General features: G+C 42.7%; 2 protein-coding genes across 6 annotated transcripts; both read left to right on the top strand.

The window, feature by feature from the left end:
* The first annotated feature begins 399 nt into the window (after positions 1–399).
* On the top strand, positions 400–20,331 carry ano5a (anoctamin 5a). 5 transcript variants are annotated; one of them, XM_084017037.1, is made up of 22 exons: positions 400–600; positions 3,230–3,297; positions 3,748–3,885; positions 4,166–4,207; positions 7,513–7,620; positions 8,768–8,836; positions 8,944–9,228; positions 9,520–9,639; positions 9,807–9,922; positions 10,244–10,378; positions 10,501–10,606; positions 10,693–10,753; positions 11,020–11,171; positions 11,536–11,616; positions 12,573–12,801; positions 12,963–13,135; positions 13,245–13,342; positions 13,860–13,990; positions 14,272–14,477; positions 14,568–14,767; positions 17,996–18,101; positions 18,327–20,331. In XM_084017037.1, exons 1-22 carry the CDS (start codon positions 531–533, stop codon positions 18,552–18,554), a joined length of 2,922 nt encoding a protein of 973 aa, XP_083873163.1. In that variant the 5' UTR covers positions 400–530; the 3' UTR covers positions 18,555–20,331. The 5 variants fall into 5 exon arrangements, with proteins under 5 accessions (XP_083873163.1, XP_083873165.1, XP_083873166.1 ...); XM_084017038.1 differs by lacking the exon at positions 11,536–11,616 and adding an exon at positions 11,980–12,054 and having other exon boundaries at positions 404–600; XM_084017039.1 differs by lacking the exon at positions 4,166–4,207.
* Positions 20,332–20,749: 418 nt separating this feature from the next.
* On the top strand, positions 20,750–21,861 carry LOC311018211 (succinate receptor 1-like). The gene has a single exon (XM_084017051.1). The coding sequence runs from the start codon at positions 20,804–20,806 to the stop codon at positions 21,782–21,784; it is 981 nt and encodes a 326-aa protein (XP_083873177.1). The 5' UTR covers positions 20,750–20,803; the 3' UTR covers positions 21,785–21,861.
* Positions 21,862–22,768: the final 907 nt, after the last annotated feature.

The raw sequence follows: 22,768 nt of genomic DNA on the forward strand, positions 1-22,768 counted from the left end.
TGGGACAGTAAAAAACAGAAAAGAAAGAACCACTGACTCTGGGAACTAACTTAATAATAGACAACTGTTCAGACTCATCCTAGGTTTCTTGTCTGTCTTGGTGAGTACACTTGATAACTCCCAGTTGTTTTTGGTTTAATGAAGTCCGTTAGCCTCCAGCTAACGTTAGCTTCTGTCACACACACACACACACACACACACACACACACACACACACACACACACACACACACACACACACACAGGGGCCTGTCTGTCATTTGAAAGGGCTACAGTAAGCCCCGGTTCCCCCCAGCCTCATTGGCTTGCGGTGTGGAGCCACTCCCCATCACGTACCTCCCTCCATGCCGGAGTGATGCAGCACTCGGTGGTGAGGGAGGGCAGCCTGGCGAGTAGTCTGGTCGGCCAGCTGAGGCGTCTCTGAAGAGGGCGACTTTCCAAGCGTGGGAAGGCGGGACAGAAGTCGCTCTGCTGGAGATATCTTGGTGTACACGAGGACCGATAAGCACAACCGGCGCGAGAGACTCAACATGAACCGAATAACGGGGAAAGCGGGAGGGGACAGTTTAATTGAGATGAGCCCAACGGACTCTTTCAACGGTGAGTATCTAAAAGACGAAGCAGGTCTGTCCTCAGTGTTTCATTTAAAATGTTGCTATGGTATTAATGTGTTGTGCTTCACGACGTCACTGCCCTGCTGGGAAATCAATTAAAACTATACTAAGTCTGGTAGTTCTCAATATGTTAAGACGTTGTAAAGTTCAAGGTTTTAAATGTTACACTAAAGGTAACTCTTTAAACAGCACATTTTTAAAGCAAAAAAAGTGTTTACTGGGCCAGTAACAACAACCACCGACTACTTTCACCTACACAGGACATTTTATAAAGAATTGAAGTAACATTTGCTCAACTATTTAAAAATGAACCCACCCTGCACATTTCATAACCAGGTCATAGTGTGGCTTTCTGTCTAGCAGCAGTGACTTAAAGCCAGCCAGCCTCTGACAGCTGGCTTGCTTACTGGAAACACTTGGTCACTTACAGGCGCCACTTCAGCTACCACTACAAATCCCAAACCCCTCTCTGCTTCTGGCTAAATGTGATTTTTATCCATTTATGGTGTTGCTGAATGGAAGATGATTCACCTGCATGCCTTCCGGTGTTGTGTTTAATCTAATCATATAATTTGCTGTAGTCACTCTTACATTGGCATTGTTTGTGTTTGGTGTGTTGAGATAAAACACTCAAATCTTCACCACAGTAAATGACTGTAGTACTCCAAATTATTAGATTACTTTGATATCGAGGTACATTCTACAATGGTGCCTCTACAGTATGTACTGCTAACACTTTTGAATGACGTAGGGCCTACAGAAATGAAGTGGTTGAGGGTCTCACAGTTTGCTTACAAACTCTTTGAATACTTATTAAATACAGTTTCAAAACACATTGTACACACTATCGGTGCAAGTTCCCAAATGATTCATGGTTGTGGGTTGACCACGTAGATCTAGGATTGTCGCTTGTTGTTGCGTCAGTGCTTCTCCTTACTGTAATGCAGTATGCATGCGTCTGAAACCTACAACTCTAAATATGACAGATGACCAGTGGCTTCCTGCCACAGGAAATCAGACAACCTCTGTGTTGAAAACAAATAAAGCAGAATTAATATATTTAAACACCTTGTCTAGGTGGCAGTGGTAACACTGAAACATTATGGGTGCAAAATTGAATACAGCTATACAGATACTAAAGACCAGATAATATCGCTGTTATTTCAACGAACCAGCTGTATTTGTTGTCACTGGTTTATGGTTCAGGTTTTCCATTTTAGTATCTATACAGCTGAGTTGTAAAATAACTTCCTCTGCGTGAATAAAAGATGTAAATAAGGTTTAGAGTCTAGAATCTTTTGGGTTGCTATGATAACAGAAAAAAAGAGAAGGAAGCAGCCTTGTGGCATTTCCACTGTGATCAGCTGCTCTCTCTCTCGAACAAAGCCTTAACTGTGGAGGCTTCTTAGATAGGAAAAGATTGTTGGCTAAGCTGAAAGAGGCTTATACTGAGTGCTCTAACACCGCATTCAACTGTGCAAAAATATGCTCAGCTGTTTGAGAGGCATCTCATATGTTGTGAAAATATATTATTGTACTGGAGAAAATGATGGCAATCCATCCATTGAGGGAAATGAAACAAGAAGTTGGATTTAATGTTGTTGTTAAAATGCTATAAAAGTCTGGCATGAAAAGGTTATACACATAAATTGTATTGTAAAGAATACTGCTAGTGAAGAACAGTCCCCTGTTGTTGTTACATTGTTACTGCAAGACACTAATTAAAGCTCATCATTTAAGAAAAACTTAACTGAAAAACAGTGATTTAATACACCAACTTTAAAACATTAAAAAGCAGGTCTGCAGTGGGAGCTGCTTCATTCCTGTACTGAAAAATGCACCTTATTTTAGTTTTGAACCACTAAGTTATACTTGGCTAACATGGTGTGTAATAACGTAGCGAAAGAGAAGGTTTACATATTCCAAGGTTCAAATGCTTGTTTCAGGTCTGTGTAAGCACATTTTCTGTGAGTCCAGACTAAATATAACCTCAGAGAGACCATCAATTAGGACGGACGCATTTCTTTTTAAACACAGACACACAGGCTGAAACCATGTGCTGTATTTTTTTGGGGATAGTGATGCCAACAGCACTTGATGTTTGCCTTGTTTTTCCATTTGCCCTTCCATTTGTTTATGTAAATATTCCTCTGCGATTGAATGTACCCAGAAAGGTTATAATTGCTTTTCTCAGGAAGTGAATGGCAAGTGAAAGACGAACTTTAAAGCCACGTTTTATCACAAAATGTAGCTTTCATTTTCACATTGAGGGGGTTTACCAGACTTCTCAGTCTCGTTTCCTCCAGTCACTCCTATTTCGCAGCAGAGCAACATGGCTGTGTGTATTCTTTCCCAGTGATCCTAAGTCATGCTATCTGGCCTGAGGGAGCTGCCACAAAATACTGTACAAATATAGACCACAACATTGGCTGTCCGTCAGCGCTCCTCTGTTAACTGAGGCAGCTGCCTCAAACTACCTCAAACTTATCTTTACTGCCATCAACCTGGGATTCACTATTCTACTTATTATCATTCTACATCAATTAGAGAATACTGTCCTATTTAACAGGGGTCATAGTACTGTTAATTAATTTCCTTATGTTACTGTCTTGCAGATGATATGAATGGATACCACCAAAATGTCTCCTCCGATGCAGGATCCTTCCAGCAGGCCCAGTCACAGGTAAACATCAAACTCACCACATGCTCACACTCACACAGCACCTTCAGACAGACATTTCTGTAAATCTGCTTCGTTTGCCTTGATTGTAGACACTCTGATATTAAGTTCTTAACATCCCATGACATTTGTTTGCAAGTGCCTCAGAATACACAGATGATTTATACCAGATATTCAAATATATTTAAACACCTATATGTTAATATTTAGCTTTTTAAGATACATGAAGATGCTTAATGCTTAATTTAGACTTCTCCTTAAGCCACACTGATTACCTTAATGGTTATCACCCACCAATCAACATGTGGTGGAAGGTTTAACTTTGAGAGAAGATGAGATTATATCCATTTTCCAAACAAATCATAAGAGAATCCAACCTGTATGTCATTCAGAGAGAGGCAGATAACCCTCATTCTCCTGTCTATTCTCCCTCTTTCACACTGTACATGAAAGTCTCCTTTATCAACTGATGGGTGTATGGAGAGCTGTGAGTCTCTCAACACAAGCCTGGCCTCCCTGGCCACCTCTAACCACAGCGACAGTCCACAGTCCGAGCCTCAGACTTTAGAGCGAATCAATGCTTTGACTGGGGTAAGACACCAGTCCAGGACACAGATGCATGCCGCTGTGTCAGTGTGTGTTTGTGTCACCTCACATCATCTCTGAACTCAAACCTGTAACTGAGCAAGACCTGAATCTGACCATTTTTCAGTTTATGAAGTGTTTTTGGACATAATCTGTAACAACGAGTAAGCTTAATGCAAGTTTGGAGTGTCACCTCTATAAGGTTGTTGCTACGGTTTTGGCTGTATGTTGTTGAACTTGTTGTGTTGTTAGGCTTTCTCTTACTATCCCCTCGGTTCCTCCACAGCTGTCGAGAAAGCGGGCGCTATTCCTGACGTTTCGTTCCAGGGTATGGCATGGTAAAACAGGCTTGTGATGTGATGCAGCTTTATGTATATGTCTGCCTGCCAGCCTGTATTTCCTTATTGAAAAATGTCTGTGAGCTTGGACATCCGAGATAAAATCAATACACATTTCTCGGTAGAGAGCTGATGCTGGCTTCTGGAGAGCACATGTTTTCTGCAGAGAGTAATGGAAACATGCCGGCATGAGCTATGTATTGATGCATCATAAGAGTTAATTAAAAATGGAAAAGGCCTTTTCACTTGCTTTGTTCTCACCTGTGATAATTGTCTGCTTCACTGAAGAGAAATCAACAGCCTGGTGCTGCTACAACATAATTAGAAAGTGTGCCCTTACACATGCACAATGTACCGTATTTGCCTAGCTGTGTTTGAGTTTTTGAATTTATGTGCGTCTGTGTAGTTTAAGTATATAGAGTCTATACTGTAATCATGACCCTGCCCTGTGCTCATGACAGGACTGGACTGGGCTGTGGCTAACCATACAATGTGCTAGGCTTCTTCTTTTGAATCCTCTATATGTGGTCTTGTTTAAACCGTGTTTAACTCATTTTTAATGAAATGCCGTACCATTATCCTTTTTAGTGGCAGCTAATCTTTAAGAAAAAAAACTGCATCAAAGCTTGTCAAATAATCTGGCACCCTCCAACTAAAGGCTGCAGTTTAGTGGACGCTTACATCAAGGAGTGGGGGCAGCTGCACATCTATAAATTGCTTCTATAATGAAGAATGAAAACAAAAGCTGAGCGTATGGTCCTCCTACAAGAGGTTTCAGTCACATGCAACCTTTCAGCAGGGCTGTCATTTTGAACTTTTAGGGAGCCTCGCTGAACTAGATACATTTATTTTTTTCTGCAAATCTGGGAATCACGGTGTTCATGTTTCCTTTTTAACTCTGGATAAAAACACAATCTTCTCTGTGTTTGGAGCAAGTCAGAGGTTTGCAATCATGAAATAAATCTATAATCCAGAGATCCACAGGCAACCATTTACTACTTTTGGCTAACAATACAGAAGAATGTTCTTCGCAAAACCCCCAAAAGACTAATCAGAGTGCAATAGAAGCAGAATCAGCTTTATTGGCCAATACAGGAATTTGACTTTATGTCTCTCTACACACACAGAAATAGCCATACAACTAAAACAAGGATAACAAACTTGATAAAAGGTAAACATAACATTAGACAACTATGTACAGATATAAATATAATTATATATACAGCATAATTACATTGTTAACAGATGGTTAACATGATGATGTGTGAAAAATAAAGCTAGACAGGAGAGTCATATGTGGAGATTCTACATTGTGATACAGTTTAGCAGCTGAGATATATTTAACACCAAATAGATGACTGGTTTCAAGTTATATTCCTTTTTTAGCCCCCAAAAATAAATGCTTTGAAAGTAATACCTTAAAGAAACCCCTCCCTGAAACTAGTGACCTATTTATCTTGTGCCTGTTCTACATCTGCTGTCCTTAAGATGACATACACATGTCTAAACACCCGGTAGTTAGGGCTTATTTGGTAAATGTATAGAGCTCTGCGGCCTTTAGCTTTACAGAGCAGAAGCAGGGCCCAGCAAGTTGCACTGATTCTATACGACTGTTCTGTAATTACAGAAAATTAGAGAGTTATTGCAGCAACGTCCCAGTCAAAGAAAGCACCCTCCCTGCCATTGTCAGCATACTCTGGGAGGTACTGCAGACCGGTGGTTAGAACATATGCATCATTTGGGATAAGAAAACCATTAAAAGATTGAACACTTAGACACAAGTTATTCTGCAAGTTAGTAGTAGAAGTCAGGGTGATAGATCCAGCTCTAGAGCTAAAACAGCAACTGTATTACTTACATCACTACTTATGTGTGGCAATTTCCATGGATTTTCCATTTATAGTGTCCCATTTGCACTTTATACACTGTTGTGGTTTAGTCTCTGGATTGTTATTGCTTTGTTTCAACATTCAAGTCAGACTTGGGAGATTACGCTCAAGTTATCAGGTTTTCTGTAGTTCGGCCTTTTAGTTCATCAGCCTTATCAGAGCAGCTTCATGCGATCAGTTGGTTTTTCGGCTAAAATCTTACTAGTTATCTGAAATATCAGACAAGATGTTGATCATCAGTGTTGTACAGGTCAGTGATATATCCTCCCCTGATGCTGTGCTCTTATTACATTAGCTGGCTGGCTGGCAGCCACTATGCTACCCCCGTGCTGACATCATCTCTAGGAGTCTCCTCTACTCCTCTCCTAGTATCCCCCTCCTGTGTCTCCTCCTCTCTCTTTTCTGGATGTCTGAGCAAGCGAGGGCTTGTTCCGGTTGGTGAGTGGACTGGATGGAGCTCCTCTGGCTGCAGTATCAGTGGAGTGAGAGGAACAGTGATTTTAAGGCTGGACTGTGCTCCCTGGAGAGAGGCCATTTTGCCCTATCAGGCGGTCAGTCTTTCCGCTGATGCATCAAAACCATAAAGGGAGTGGGCCATGGAGGTAAAGTGCTCTTCCTTTCCTCCCTACCCTCACAGTGTTGTGCTGAGGAACAGGGCCGGCTCTGTTGTCATCTTTGTGATGCTAAATGTTGAGTTCTCTGAATTGTCTGCAGTCCAGTGTAGGCTATTGTTGTGATGACACAGGTAACCTGTACTTGGCTATTTTTAGTGTTCTGAGCAGCTGAAGCAGCACTAGCAGCAGTATGCCTTCCGTTCCTCCATTTCTGTGTTGGTCATGTCTCTTCAGCCCCGTGGCTGCTGAAGAGACACACTGTTGGGCTAGCATTTAGCGGCTAGCACATGTCTGGACTTTCTTTAGCCACCAATTTAGGTTTGGATTCCAGGATTTACAGGAAAGCAAATAAACTGCAACAGTGTTGGTGTGTTAAGCCCAATATGGCTGCTGGATATCACTGAATTTGTAGCCCTTTCCACATATTGTGATTGTGTTTAATGGCTTGACAGATACCCTGCAATCAAAGCATTCTATATCATAGATTTAAAAGCATATTCTCACTTTCAATAAATCCTAGAAAGGGGACATGAGTGACAAGAAGCACGTCCATTTAACATGCTGTTTGTGTTTGTAGTGAAAATATAACAATCAGTACTGTTTGTTTTAGACGGTCTAGTGTGAAGTGGTTTGGAGGCCTTGGTCGTTGGGTTCTATGTAAGCCACTAACACAAACACAGTTTGACTGTCTGCTCTGCTGTGATAAATGCATCCAAAGACTGGTTGTGACTGATCCTGTACCTGTATATGTGTGTGTTTGTAACATCTGGTCCACCTCTGTTCTCGTTATAGATCAACAAACAGCAACAGAGTAAAGACTCTGTGTTCTTCCGTGATGGAGTGCGCAGGATTGATTTTGTCCTTTCCTATGTTGACGATAAAGATGGCGAAAGAAAACAGGTAAGAAACAACTTCTAGGTGCTGTATGTCCAGTATATATTTGCCTCGTTCACTAACTGCAATCAGATATCTCTGATTAGTATTATTCCAGAATTAAATATCTTGAATTACAAACATCTAAAATATCACACAAAAGAACAGCTGATGTTATTTCAACTCCTTGCATGATATCCTCAGAGTTGACTGTGTGTGTGTGTGTGTGTTAGCAGCATGCCTCAAATACCACAACACTGATGCAGTTAGATAAACTGTAGTTGTGTATTTAATCCTCTCAAGGAATTTTCCGAGAGGGTCACCTCCAGAGATAGACTTTTTCATTTTTTTCTTTAGTAAATCAACTTTGAAGAAATGACTTACTGTGGCTGGCCAGATGTGTTTTTGTGATTCATCAGCTGTTGGGTGCTAAAAGACTTGTGTTTGTCTAGTGTTTGATACTGGGCTGTTAGTCTTCACATGTCTTTGTTAGCACTCGGTTTGAGCGCAGCCGACTCACATTTTAAGGACAGCCTAGTCAGTGAGTCAACGCTCAGAACTCTGGTCAGGAACTGACTGATTTGTTCCACTGTATGAGGAAGGGCAAACAGGAGGCCAGTTCCTGTGTTTTATCCACATGTGTTGTAAAATGTGACAGTATATTTCAGCCCTAACTAGGAGGCACTTTTTGATGTTTGTGATTGTTGGAATGGACAATTCCTTTGTCTGTGCCTATTTCTGAAAACATTTGACCTTTCCAGGTGGTGATCTTGTCTCGCACTGGTTTTAATAGTCGTTGTTTAATGGTTTTATACCATTTTTTTACCTGCTGTGACTCCATATTCACTTTTCTTGATGTTTATTAATTTATGTTTTGGCTTGATCACCTTACATTTGCAGTATTCAACCTTATTTTGGTTCTATATTCACAGTTATGTATATGTATACAATGTGATCCATATTATATATCGTATCAATATAAAAGTCTGTATATTTCACCATCTTATGCTATTCAATGATTTTATATGCAACGTTTTCATATTATTCAGACTCCTTTCTTTTAACCATGTTTACAACGGGGTTTTTGTCTTAATTTAAAAACAAAAATGTCACTATCTTACAATGGCAGTGAAGGAATTTATAATAAATATGTATATTTTGTTTTCTTCTAAAGGAGAGGAGGAGGCTGTATGAGGCCAATCTAGTGAATGTCGGCCTGGAGTTGGAGACAGAAGATAAATCAGTAAGAGTGACCCGTTTTTAATTTGATTATGTCGTGTGTATATGTGTGTATGTCTGTGTTCAGTTGTAGTGTTTTCACTCACACACCTGTCTCACTGTCATCATCAGGAGTCAGATGATGGGAAGACTTATTTTGTGAAGATCCACGCTCCATGGGAAGTGTTGGCCACCTACGCAGACGTGCTGAAGGTCAAGGTCCCATTTAAGATCAATGACATCCCAGACAACGGCGACATGCCGATGAACTGGATGTCCACCCCTTTTCGTCTGCCGGAGCACATCATGCACCCCGAGCCAGACTATTATACAGCTCCGTTCGACAAGAGCAAGTCTGACTTCTTTCTTGTTGGAGACAAGGACACCTTCTTCTCGCCTTCTACTCGCAACAGGATAGTAAGAATGCTTTGACCATGACTTGTTTTCAATCTTGTTTATGACCTTCAAATCAAAACACTCCCTTGACATTCACATCAAATCTGTATTTTCAGTTCTTCGTGTAGGCCTCCACATGTGTACATTTTTTTAAAAGGCTTATTTAAGCGACTAACCTTCAAATTCAGTAGGTTATATATATTGTGAGGAATCTAATTTCCATTAGCTTAAGCTGGGAATACAAAATCAACTTTATCAATCTGTTTTTACAAACAACAGAAACTAAATCCTCCTATTTCTCCCCATGCCCAGGTCTACTACATCCTCTCCCGCTGTTCGTACTTCAAGGATGAATGTGGAGATAAAGACAAGAAGGGGATCAAGAGGTTACTCAACAACAGCACCTACACTGCTGCCTTCGCCCTGCATGATGTGAGCCTCTTTTCATGAACTTTCGCCACCTTTTTATCATAAGAAAAAGGCACGTCTTCAAGGACATGTGCACTTGTTGCTTTTCAACAGTAACGTCTTGTTGGGGGCAAAGGTTGAATAACTGCAATACCACTATGGATGTGACTGGGTTTTCTTTGTGTGTGCAGTCTAGATACTGGACAAAATCAAAGGATGCAAACTGCGAAAGTGACAGATACAATCTCCACAAACACTGGGCCAGCTTCTTCTGTTTCTTCAAGGAGCAGCCCCTCAATCTCATAAGGTAAGATACGAAAACTATGTAGTCCCATTTGATGTGTATTTACTCAACATTAAATTACAATCTTGAAGATCTCTGTTTGGTTCTCTTTCACCGATGGTGGTAAGTGGTAATTGCTGGTTTGTTTTTAGATCTCACTTCTCAGACATAGGCTGCAAGAGCTTTTAGCAGTCGGCCATATCCTCAATCACCATCTCCAACACATTGGGTTACCTCATTTGGTGATAGATGTGACTTAAGAGATAGATATTTAAATGCAAATATTTGAGATTGTAAATTTTAATTCAAGAATTTACAACAAAAATGTGTTTTTCCCTCCAACAGGAAGTATTATGGGGAGAAGATAGGTATTTATTTTGCGTGGCTGGGCTTCTACACTGAGATGCTGTTGTTTGCTGCAATAGTTGGGACACTTTGTTTCGTCTATGGATTACTCACCTACGATGACAACCAGTGGAGGTGATTTGTTTATACTAGCCTATTGTATTGGTCTTTAAGATGTCATTGTTTTATTAGCTAGTATCTTTTTATACTAATGTCATTGTTCCCTTTCATTGAAAGAAACTCTAATTTCTCTACAGTAAAGAAATATGTAACGAGGACATCGGAGGGCATATTGTAATGTGCCCGTTGTGTGACAAGAAATGTGGCTACTGGAAGCTCAACTCAACATGCCAATCCTCATGGGTGAGACATCCTGGCTCTGTGTTTATCATGAATAATGTTCTACTGTACAATTCTTCATTATATCACTATGTCTCTTTTTTTTCCAGCAATCTCACCTGTTTGACAATGTGGGAACAGTGTTTTTTGCCATATTTATGGGGATTTGGGGTGAGTAAAAAAAATGTCTCTTCTCTGCATTTTGTATTTTCTAACCCAGAGCACCACCTAGTGGGAACTGATGAATAGTCAATCACTCTTACTCACTCTGTTTGAAGGACCTATTCAGCAAAATGACAAAGAACATCATATTTTTCCAATCACTTTTCATTCACTGAGGTTCTGAATCTGACACTTTTGCCACCACACTAATACAATAGTGGTGATTGGGAGTCAAAGTACTGATAAATCACATTTGCGGGTCGTATGCTCTGCAGTAACACTGTTTCTGGAGTTCTGGAAGAGGCGACAGGCCCGTCTGGAGTACGAATGGGATCTGGTCGACTTTGAAGAGGAACAACAGCAGCTGCAGCTTCGGCCGGAGTATGAAACAAAGTGCACCAACCGCAAGCTGAACCGCATCACTCAGGTGTTTGTGTGCTCGTGAAATATTAATATGCTGTTTAATACTGTTAGCTCTAGGTTTGTGTAGCTTCCAGGGCATTACCAAGCACATCTACTGTATTGTATGCTTGGACAGATTACGTATATGTCTATTTATTTGATAACTATACACTGCGTTGGTTGCAGTCATTCATTAGGCCAGTTCCTGAACTAATAACCTGTTGTAAATGGAGACTCTTTGATTAAGAACAATATTACTAAGTCGTTTGACCAACTGTGTTATCAGGGAATCAGGAATATATAATTAGTGATAGTGGCAGACACAGATGTGTGAAATTAACAGATACTGGTGCTGTAATTTGCCTTGACCACATCCCGCCCGTCTTTAGGAAACAGAGTGGGTTCTTAACAGGACTCCTACAGATATAATGGGGAAGTTGTTGCTGTGCTGGGCCACCGTGACACTCTGGGTAAGGGTGGCACTTACCGGCGAATGCCACAGTGAGGAGGAAGTGGTATTGGTGTGATGTAGATTGTGTGGATAACAGACATTTCTGGAAAGACTCAGAGGCACGAGTTTCCTTCTGCACTGCATTACAGTTTGCCTGGGCGATCAGCGTCTTGAAAGGCCGGCTTCACTAGGAGACCGCAAGAATTGGAATAGGACCGAAACATCTACACACAAAGAGCTGTGATTGGGCGACCTCGCTCTGCCTTGCATCTGAGGCCAGTCAGTTGTAATTAGGAAGCTGGCCTCCTTTAGAGCTGTCTTTTCAGGATATAACAAAGGTTGACTGACCCCTGTGTCCTTGCTTTGCTTGCTTATGATGTAGGAAATGGAGCCATACTTACCCATAACAAGCAAGTGTGCACGCTCATGTCTGTCTGGAGCCACCGTCCTGTTATGGGTGAGCATTGTATCTTTGGTACCCTTGATGAATCTAAATGGCTTTTATCCTCTACCTGCTCCTCCACTCTTTCTGTTGGTTTCCCCATCATACTGTTCATCATCATGTGACCAGGGCCAGTATGTGTGAAACTCCTAAAAAATGGAGTCAGAACACTTTTAAATTCGAAGAATTCTGTAAAATAAACATGACCTAATTAAGATCTTACTGCTTACTACATACTGGCCCTGAATATTACATTTGTGGATTCTTGTTAGTAAAAACCTGTAACATGTAAATGAACTAAAGCGAAGATTGTGGTATAGCTATTTTCATGGAGCATGTGTGTAGATTTCAAGCATGACAGTTATTCCTAACATCGATGTTGGCAATAATACACCTGGCTTCATTCAGAAGTCTATATGTATTTTGGTCTTTGCATTTGCATCCAAATTGGTATGGTGTTCTCGCTGTACTGTCCCTCTGTCTCGTTCCATGTAGTTGTGGTTCATGTTGTCTCTGTTGTCTCGGTCCTGAAGATCTCATTGATCATTGCCTGCATCATTGGGGTGATAGCGTACCGCCTGGCGGTATACGCAGCCTTCGCCAGCATCATGAAGGACAGCGCCACCACCCATCTGCAAGTGGTCGGCCCCTACATCACGCCACAGCTGGCCACCTCTGTTACAGCCTCCTGCATCAACTTTGTCATCATCATGATCCTCAACCTCATGTATGAGAAAGTGGCTGTTTGGATCACTGACATGGGTGAGGGTCAGAGCAAGATAGCTAGGCCCAGATCATTCTACTTCTACACTGTCTCTGTCTTTCCATTGAGCATTTCATATTGATCCTTGAGATTGTTACGGTGTGAAAGGTGTTCCCTTTTTGGTAATCATATTTAAAATCTATATTTTATTATGTGGCAGAAATTCCCAAGACCCACCTGGAGTATGAGAACAAACTGACAGTGAAGATGTTCCTCTTCCAGTTTGTCAACTACTACTCCTCCTGCTTCTATGTGGCTTTCTTTAAGGGAAAGTTTGTCGGCTATCCTGGAAAGTATGCGTATATGTTTGGCAGTTCACTGAGGAATGAAGAGGTACCAGATATAAGTACATTACATTGTATAAGATTAGCAGTCGTAATTCAACTTGGGTCTGAATTAGAGTTAATGTTTGTTTCTTTTCCATCACCCTCTCTACTTTCAGTGTGACCCCGGTGGCTGTTTGATTGAGTTGACCACCCAGCTGGTGATAGTGATGACTGGTAAACAGGTGATGGGCAACATCCAGGAGGCTCTGCTCCCGTGAGTACACAAAGTACTTCAAAGCACAATCTGTTCACAGAAAATTATAGAGAGGAGTTAAATTCACACACTCGTTATGGGCTTTGCAGCTGCATCACATGACTCATAAATATATCAACCATGGCTGGAGCCTTGTTTGTATATTTTGATATTGATCTTTTTAGAAATTTAGTTTAAATATTTAGAAGTCATGTGTGCTAAGATGTGTGGGTTTTTATTGTCAGTTAGTTCATCCTGCAGGATTATTAAAACAATTATATTAATGTCATATACATATAGCATCAGAGCCACCGTGTGAAGACCTGTTATGAGTGGCTACATAATCAGTTACCATTCAAAACAAATACAGAAATAGATCTTTAGTTTTATGCTCAGTTCAGATGAAATTATTCTCTGTTCAAAAACTCAGTCTTCTATGGCTATTGTTTACATTTGCAGTACAGTCTCCAATACGGCTGTTAGAGGGTGAATTATGTTGCGTCTCAAAGCTCTCTATTGCCCCCTGTGTGTCCTTCAGGTGGCTGATGAACTGGTGGGGCAGCAGGAAGGCACGAAACCACCCAGAGAGTCTGTACAGCCGCTGGGAACAGGACCACGACCTGCAAGGCTTTGGACAGCTGGGCCTCTTCTACGAGTACCTGGAAATGGGTAAACATTCAGTCCATAGTCAGTCCATTACACAAAGAGGAAGATTTAGAGACACACTTGAAAGTTGGTAATTACGGTTATTACGGCAAAGTTCATTCATATACATAAATGTTCTAGACTAGAGACTAGACATAGACTAATAGACAGTCTGATGGATAGAATGATGGATTCCTGAAGGGTGAATAGATGCATAGATAAATGCAGTGTTCACTGAGCTCCTGTAGATGGTGCTGTTTCCATCCTACTGTCTCTCACTAACCTCTCTCCTCTCTGTGTTCCAGTGATCCAGTTTGGTTTCATCACGCTGTTCGTAGCCTCCTTCCCCCTAGCACCCCTAATGGCACTCATCAACAACATCATAGAGGTCAGAGTGGATGCCTGGAAGCTCACCACTCAGTTCAGACGGCCTGTGGCAGCGAAGGCCCACAGCATAGGAGCCTGGGAGGAAATCCTCAATGGGATGGCCGTACTCTCTGTGGTCACAAATGTGAGTGCTCAACAACATCTGTGTCTGCTCATCATCTACACAGCTTCATCTGTAGTTTTCCTGACGCCGTTTTTTTCCCCTGCTTTCTAGGCGTTCATTGTGGCCTTCACCTCTGATATGATCCCTCGGCTCGTTTACATGTACGCGTACCAGCCAGAGGGTGAGATGAATATGAAAGGCTACATAAATAACAGCCTGTCTGTGTTTAACATCTCTGCGTTCCTACTGGACAACAAGCCTGATGATGGGGAGAGCCCTTCCTGGTTCAACAGCACCATTACTACCTGCAGGTATGTGATTGTAAGAGAGAGAGGGAGTGGTTGTGGATGTAGATCATGTTTCCACCTCTGTGTCAATATACGACTGTGGTGGAAGAAGATTGTTGCATAAATAAAATTAGAATTAACCAATCCATTCTCATTCCCAACTCATCACATACTGACACATCCCTGCTGTAGAGTATAAAGTAACAGTAAAGTAAAATATCTGAAAACTCTAATTAAAGTGGCAGTCTGTAAGATTTGCGATACGTTGCTTCTAGCGGCCTCTTTGACTCGTTGATGTTACTGCAGGCGAGCCTCTGGAACCTCATCGCCCTCACCCAACAGTGTGGACTGTCTCTCATCTGGCGTGATGCCTTCAAATGCTCCACACTGAAAGTCGTGGTTTTCCCTGTCCGTCTTCTTTCTCTGCCTGTTGATCCTCCATTGTGAGTCAGCAGTGACTAAATGTACCTGGCTGCGTCGGTCAAACACTCAGGGTGCGTTCACACTACACCTTTCCATTGACGGATCTCATTGACTTTGCATGGACTTGCGTCACGTTATTAAGAAATGAATTGTGGGTCCGCTCCGCTGCATCACTTGTGTCGCTCATGTGAAAAAAAGAAAAGTTGAGAAAAGTTCAACTTTTCAGGCACCAACGGATCCGTCACAATCAAATCGTGTCATGCAAATATATGCAAATATATACAGGGACCGAATTACTAAATGTAATGTAGCAACGCTCTTCTGGCAAGAACGGGATCCATTTTGCACTATAATAATAAAGAAGCCTGAATAAGCCGACTAGCAGGAAACGATTTCAATGGCTGCTGGCTGTGTCCGCAAAGGCATCTCCCCCATGAGCCAGACACACCTTTCCTCCTCCAGCACGTCATCGTACTTAGTGTGACCTTGACCTAAATGTGACCTTAGGTCACGTTCACACTTCACCTTTCCGTTGATGGATCTCATTGACTTTGCATGGGCTTGCATCACATTATGCTGAAATTAATTGTGGGTCTGCTCCGCTGCGTCGCTTGCGTGAAAAAAAAAAAGTTGAGAAAAGTTAAACTTTTCAGGCGCCGACAGGTCTGTCAGCCAATCATATCGAGATCAGAGCTGGCTGCGTCTGCAAATGCATCTCTCCCATGCTCCAGACACGCCTTCCCTCCTCCGGCAACGGTCCGTCATCGTACATGTGTGGTGTGAATGTGGCCACTACACACGTACGTTTTTTCACGCAAGCGATGCAACGGAGCAGACCCACAATTCATTTCGGCATAATGTGACGCAAGCCCATGCAAAGTCGATGAGATCCGTCAACGTACGTGTGTAGTGTGAATGTGTCCTCAAGAGGGAGGCTCACCAGTTGGAAGTTACTGATTTCCAATTATAATGGTGAGGAGCTCCACCTGGGCAGACCAACCGCTGCTGACTGACGTAAAAAGCCTCACTAATTTTGAATTTTGCGTGGGAATGTTGCCACAGACATGGAGATCCTATTTCTGGGCAAAGCAGCAAATACAAGCACTTTCATTAGTGGGTCACATGATCAATCACCATTGTTTTACTCACTCTTTGATAGGTAGTAACTTAACCTCTCGTTACGTCAGCGACCCTCATGCGGGCCGTTTTGCACTAGTTTTCGCTTCATTCCGTTAAATCGCATATTATTTTAAATGCGTCTGCGTCATATTACACATCATTTGAAAGCTACGAGTCTCGCAAATCGAACAAAGTAAGCCGTTTTAGGCTCACGGAAAACACATCAAAAGCAAACACAGCATGTGTGCAAGGAGTGCACAGAAACAAGACCAGCGTTCCCTATCTTTCGAGCTGTCTGGAAGTCCAAAAACAACATGTAGCATGCTAATCCTTATATCCAGAGAACGGTAAGAGTCCAACGAACAAAAGTAGCCACTTCGTTTAGTCCCACGAGCACGCTTACTCCGGTAGTCATCCATAACACGCCATGTGTTGACGTTGTGAGTTTCTGAACAAAATATTGTTTATAGCTAGTTATCGCTCTTCGATGACGGGCTAACAACAAAGCTTCGATTTCCGTGTACGGCAGCTTCTTGGCGACAAAACAAGCCCCCTTCCACGATTCTGCGATCCGAATTGGCTGAACAATCTGCCAAGAGAGCCAGTGCGTCACTGCCTCTCGGCTGACCAACCACGAGAATCCCCAGGCAGAGAGCCAATAGGCAGAGGAGTACATTTTTGACTGACAGGTCTTATAGCCAATGAGCTTACGATTCCAGCGGTATGTTACATGAGGGGAGGGGGCTTGAGGCTGAGACTGCAGCAGCTCAGAAAGGTCAGACTGTGACCTGCAGATATGATAGTTATGCAGCGTCTCATTACAGAAGGCTGTTATGTAAAAAAACATTAAAAAATGTTGGTTTTATTAGTAGTAGTTGTAGAACTGGTGAAATAAACAAAAAAAAGTAGAATTATATACCTAAAAATACCCATAATCTCACCTGGAACACTTGTTCCAGATGCAGCTCCGTCTGACATTGCCCTACAACACTGCACTTGCAAAGCTCATTTTTGGGTGTCTTTTTATCTACTTTCTACCAGTTGTTGGTCAGGCTTGTGGCTGTGGCTTCATTCAACTTTTAGGCCTATATATAACAGCCACAGCTATCTTGTTTCATTCAAAAAGAAAAATAATTTAGGCGAGGCAAAAAAATTGCAATTTCCACTATGTTTGAGCTGCAGTAACTCAGTGTCAGTAACACTTAGAGTAAATCTGACACTTGCGGAAGAAAAGTCAAAGGGTTATCTTTCAGGAATGCTCAGCTTTGTGCCTGTAGTCATAGGGGTTCAAAAACAGTAACCATTTTACTTTGGGTATGTCGTTTTCAGCCTTTTCTTCAAAAATAGGACGGCCAAGACAATTAAATAGATGAACATTTTACCCACTGCCATTTTAAGTTATGTATTTTAGTAAATGTGCTTCGTTTTTACCACTGATATATGAAATTTCTGGTCATGGTGGTGTAAGAGTCTCCAATAATGATTTTTATTTTTAGTGAAGAAATTTGATTGTTGTGAAGGCTCATAAATACAGGGCAGCTGAACCACTTTACTTAAGTCACTCTTTAACGTCAGATTTAAATGGTGTGTTGTTAATATTTAATGAATGTTATTATGTAGCCAGCACAATAATACCAGAGTAATTATTCTTTTGCACAATGGACCGAAGAATGCTTAAGCCTCTATTAACATGTTTTTTTTTTCCCATAGGTATCGTGATTACCGGTATCCTCCTGGCCATGACAAGGAGTACTCCCACACTATGCAGTTCTGGCATATTCTGGCAGCCAAGATGGCTTTCATCATTATCATGGAGGTAAAACCAGGCCGCAGTGCTTCCACCAGCACCACCAACATTTATTGACCACTCAAACTGAGCCTCACATTCTTACCTTGGACACTTGTCAAGTGTTGCATTAATAATAACCCCCATTATCTCACAAATACATTTTCCCGATACAATACAAACAATGTTTTTCTGCAGCTCTTACTGACTTCAGCTTGGAGTAAAACAAACCTGTTGTGGCTTCTTCCTCCACAGCACGTCGCGTTCTTGGTCAAGTTCTTTGTGGCCTGGATGATTCCCGATGTTCCCTCTGACGTGAGTGCTCGAATAAAGAGAGAGCGCTACCTTGTCCAGGAGTATCTCCATCACTATGAGGTGGAGAAGCTGAAGGTCCAACTCAGCCAAAACAGCCAAGATTGTTCCTGCACGCCCATGATCTATCCGTCTATAGCCAAACATGAGGTCCTGTCAGAGTGTCTCTAGCCCAGCGAGCTGCTGGTCGGTCGGCCGGACATAATGAGAGGACAGGGTGAAGGAAATTGCCCTACTTCTGTATTATGATACTGATCATCACTTTGCTGTAGTGCCAGTGTTGTTTGTCCAGTACACACACACACACACACACACACACGCACACACACACACACACACACACACACTCACACTAGAAGTTTCCTCAATTCACAGCCATCCCTCTTCTACTAATCTGCTGGTATTGAAAGTGCACACAAGTGAAAGACCAAGTGTCCCTGCATGCTCTAACACATGTAAGTTAAACCTCATATGTATGGCTTTTCACTGTTGTAATCAAAGTGCTGATGATAATCAACGTGTGCTGTAAGGAAAGGGAAATCTTACACTGTGTCTAAGACAGACAACGTACTCTTATTTTTAAGTCTATTTATTTAAGTGCCAATATGAGTAACCAAAGACTGGATGCCTTAATTCCTCAGACACTTATCATTGTTTCAGTCTGCTGTTAGAATAACAGACCTTGCTTGTTGAGGGCTTTTGAGTGTTTCCCTTGTTCATATACACAGCTGGAATGGTTCCACTGTCATTTACTGTAAGTTTATGTTCTCAATTGTTTTGTTTTGTTCTTACAGTTACTGCAAAACAATTTGTTACACTGAAGTCAGAGATGTAACACAACATTAGCAAGTTATTTTCTTCACTCCACTGGCAGTTAATAGGCTGGTCGCATTTTTGCTTTCATCTCATAACAGCCCAGCAGGTTCTTCAGGCCAAAATCTGACACGTGAAGTAGCTTTTCATGAAAACAAATCTGTGCAGCTGTTAGTACTGTGATTTAGGGCGGATTTGTTCCCTGCAATGGCCAGTTGTTGAGCAGCAGCAGCTGGTGCGTGTTGACTGTTGACAGTGAGTCCTGTTCCTGGAGATGGGAAGCAAAAAGCCCTGAGAGTGAAGAGATCTCTTTTTAATGTGCCTCTGTTTACCAACATGTCGGAGCTAATGAAAGCCTGCCCCTACCTACTGAACTATGTTTGCTTCATCACACAAAGCACATCGGCCATCACCCAGTCCTTGTGCTTCTGTTTCCCCTTGGCTGTGTCTGTGTAGTGAAGGAAAGACACGTTCTCTTTTTTACATTTTGCACAAAGCACTTAATGAAACGTGACGATCCAACATAAATTGTTGTTATGACACTACGTATTCATAATTAGTGTTTTGAAGTTTTTTGAGTTTTACTGTTGCAAGAAGGAGTCTGAATTTTATATTTATATCGAGCTTAACGACAAGTAGAAAGATATAGCTTTTCTTTGTTTTTTAAGTTATATGAAGGACATTTCATGTTTATTTTCCGGCCTATTTAGAAATATGAGGGTATCTGTTGTTGAAGTATTTTAATTTTAGGTTAAAGGTTAAATACCTGGCTGGCTGTGCTAGAAAACTCAGGCAACTACGTCTATATTCGTTTGAGACGCATGTAGATGTGACCATGTAGCCGAGAGCCATGTTGGACTGATCCAGTTTGCCTTTTCCATCCCCTGCACTCAGACTCTGCCTGTCGATGCCTTAATACATCTAATACCTTGTGTTTTCTATTTTATTTCCTTGGATATCTTTTATTATGTCATCTTGTTATGCTTTAGTAGTAATATTTCATTTTATACAGTTGACAAAGGTGAGCCTTTTTCATGTATGCTTAATTTCGTATTTTCATTCATTTGTTTCTGTAATGTCTATTATTGTCCCGTATATTGTAAACAAACCTCCAAAATAAAGTAGTTTAACGTGAGGACATGTTTGGATTGGTCTTCATTACTGTGGCCCATCAGCTCCTCTGCTGAGGACGTGAAAGTTGCCGTTCACCTAACAGATGGCCCGAGAGAACACTGATAACTAGTCAGTGTTTGTTCACACTGGTGGGTGTGTTTTACACAAAAGTATGTTGGCACGGTTGCTTCAGACACTGTAACAAAGACATGGGCAACACTCAGGTTCAGGTAGGCTGGAAAGCTTCTATGATTTTAAATATTTTATCTATCAAGTTGAGATATACATGATACAAATCTAGATTTTCAACAGTGTGTGTTGATGGTAAATGATTTATTCGCTCAGTGCGTTTTGATAGAGCAAATATCAAATGAAGCTTTAGATGAAGAAAATATCTTGTAACAGGTGTGAATTGTAAACCCGTCTAGCCTTCCGAGGAAGCCTTCTGCGACCTGGACACGCATCATGGTTTACCGGTGGTCCAGCTCTACGTGATGCCGTCCTTCTTTCTGGCCGTGCTGATTCTCGGGCTTCCCCTCAACCTGCTCTCCCTCTGGGTCTTCTTCCACCGCCTGCGGCGCTGGACCCGCAGCACGGTGTTCCTCTTCAACCTGACCCTGGCCGACACCTCGTGGCTGCTGGCCCTGCCTTACCTCATCAACTACCACCTGGACCAGCTGTACTGGAAGCTGGGGCTGCCGCTCTGCGCGGCCGTGAGGATGTTCTACCACAACTACTTCTACCTCAGCATCCTCTTCGTCACCTGCATCAGCGTGGACCGATACCTGGCCATCGTGCACCCGCTGCGCTCCCTGGTGCTGCTGGGCCGGAGGCAGACCTGCCTGCTGTGCGTGGCGGTCTGGGTGGTCACCTTACTCCTCAGCATACCTGTTGCCACTATGACTCTGATCCAGACTTGCCCCAGGAGCAACCGCACCGTCTGCACCTTGTACATACTGCTGAGTAACCCCAGGGAGAGCCTCCCCTATTCCCTATTTTGTTCCATCGCAGGCTTCCTCTTCCCGCTGCTCTCCATCTGCTACTGCGGCCTGCGCAGCGTCAGGGAGCTGCGCCGCCGGCCCTGCCGCCCCGACCCGCACCACAAGCAGCGGCGGCTCCGGCGGGTGCTCAGCGCAGCGCTGGTGTTCTTCGCGCTCTTCTACCTGCCCTACCACCTGGTGCGCAACGCCGCCATCGCGATGCGCGCGGTCTACCCCGACCAGCCGGCCTCCTGGCTGGTCGCAGACGTGGCCTTCGCCCTGGAGATGTGCTTCTGCAGCCTCATCACCTGCGTGAACCCGCTGTTCAGCTGCTTCATGGGCCGCCAGTTCAGGAAGGAGTTCCACGGCTCTTTCGCCGTCCTGTTGTCCCAGTGTTCGGGCAGGCGGGTGGCCTCCATGGTGTCTAAGATGACGGTGAGGAAAAGGCAGGCGATGTCCACCGTCACGCCCGCGTGCCCACCTGCATCCCAATGAGCTGTGGAAATGTCAACCAATCATGTTCTTTGTGTAAAACATCATGTATAGACAACATTTGTATGTGCTTTATTTAACCGTGCGTTTTCTCTGGTTGGAGGAGTAAGATAAATGACACTGTAACAATGGTTTCCGGTCTCTTTATCTCACTGAATCTCATATCAGTTGGTTTGGTCTCCGTAACTTCCAACACAACACTGCCTCTTCGTGGTTGACTGCGTACTGTACTTTACGCTCCGCACCGTGCCACGTGTGTGTGAAGTCTTTTTATTCAGGGAAAATATTGCTGTCCTTTTATTCATATACATTATTTTAAGGTGATAACAAAGATTTCTTTAAATTGAATGTGTATTTTTAACAGATCAAACTAAAAGCCATAAATAATAACCGGATGTAGAGGGAGGGTCGGGTGGAGGGGGGATCAATGCTTTGTGCCCGCTGCAGCAAGTGATTTAAATGATCGGAGATCCTCCTGGAATCTGTTTGTATTCAGTTAGATTTAAATGACGGAGAGAAGTTATGCAAGAGGCAGTGGTCGTTTTAAGTAGGGATTGAATTAGTGGCGTCGTACGGAGGGGGGCGGGGCGCTGCACGGAGCCGCTGACAGGTAGACGATCTGTGCGCTGTCCGCGGTGCTGAAACCTCCTCCGGCTGCTGCCTCACCGGAGATCCTCACCTCACATCTGACCGGAGCTCCGCTCATACGCCGGCTGAAGATTTTCACTTTTCCACCTCGATTTCTCAACGAATGCTGAACAAATACTAAAAGAAATTATTATAAAACTTAACATTTTCTCCGTGTTGCTGTTTTCTAATCGCCGCCCGGATCTTAAAATGGCACTGCATGGATTAACATTGCGCAAGGCAAAAGCGGACTTATTTGACTGCTGTTTTGTGACTGTGAAACCAGCCCTTTCAGACTGAACACCCCCCCCCCCCCCCCCTTCTCTATCTCCATTTTCTGGCTCATCTCTTCAGGACATC

Source organism: Eutrigla gurnardus (genome assembly GCF_963514095.1).
Source record: "Eutrigla gurnardus genome assembly, chromosome: 9".
In the NCBI taxonomy this organism is placed as follows: domain Eukaryota; kingdom Metazoa; phylum Chordata; class Actinopteri; order Perciformes; family Triglidae; genus Eutrigla; species Eutrigla gurnardus.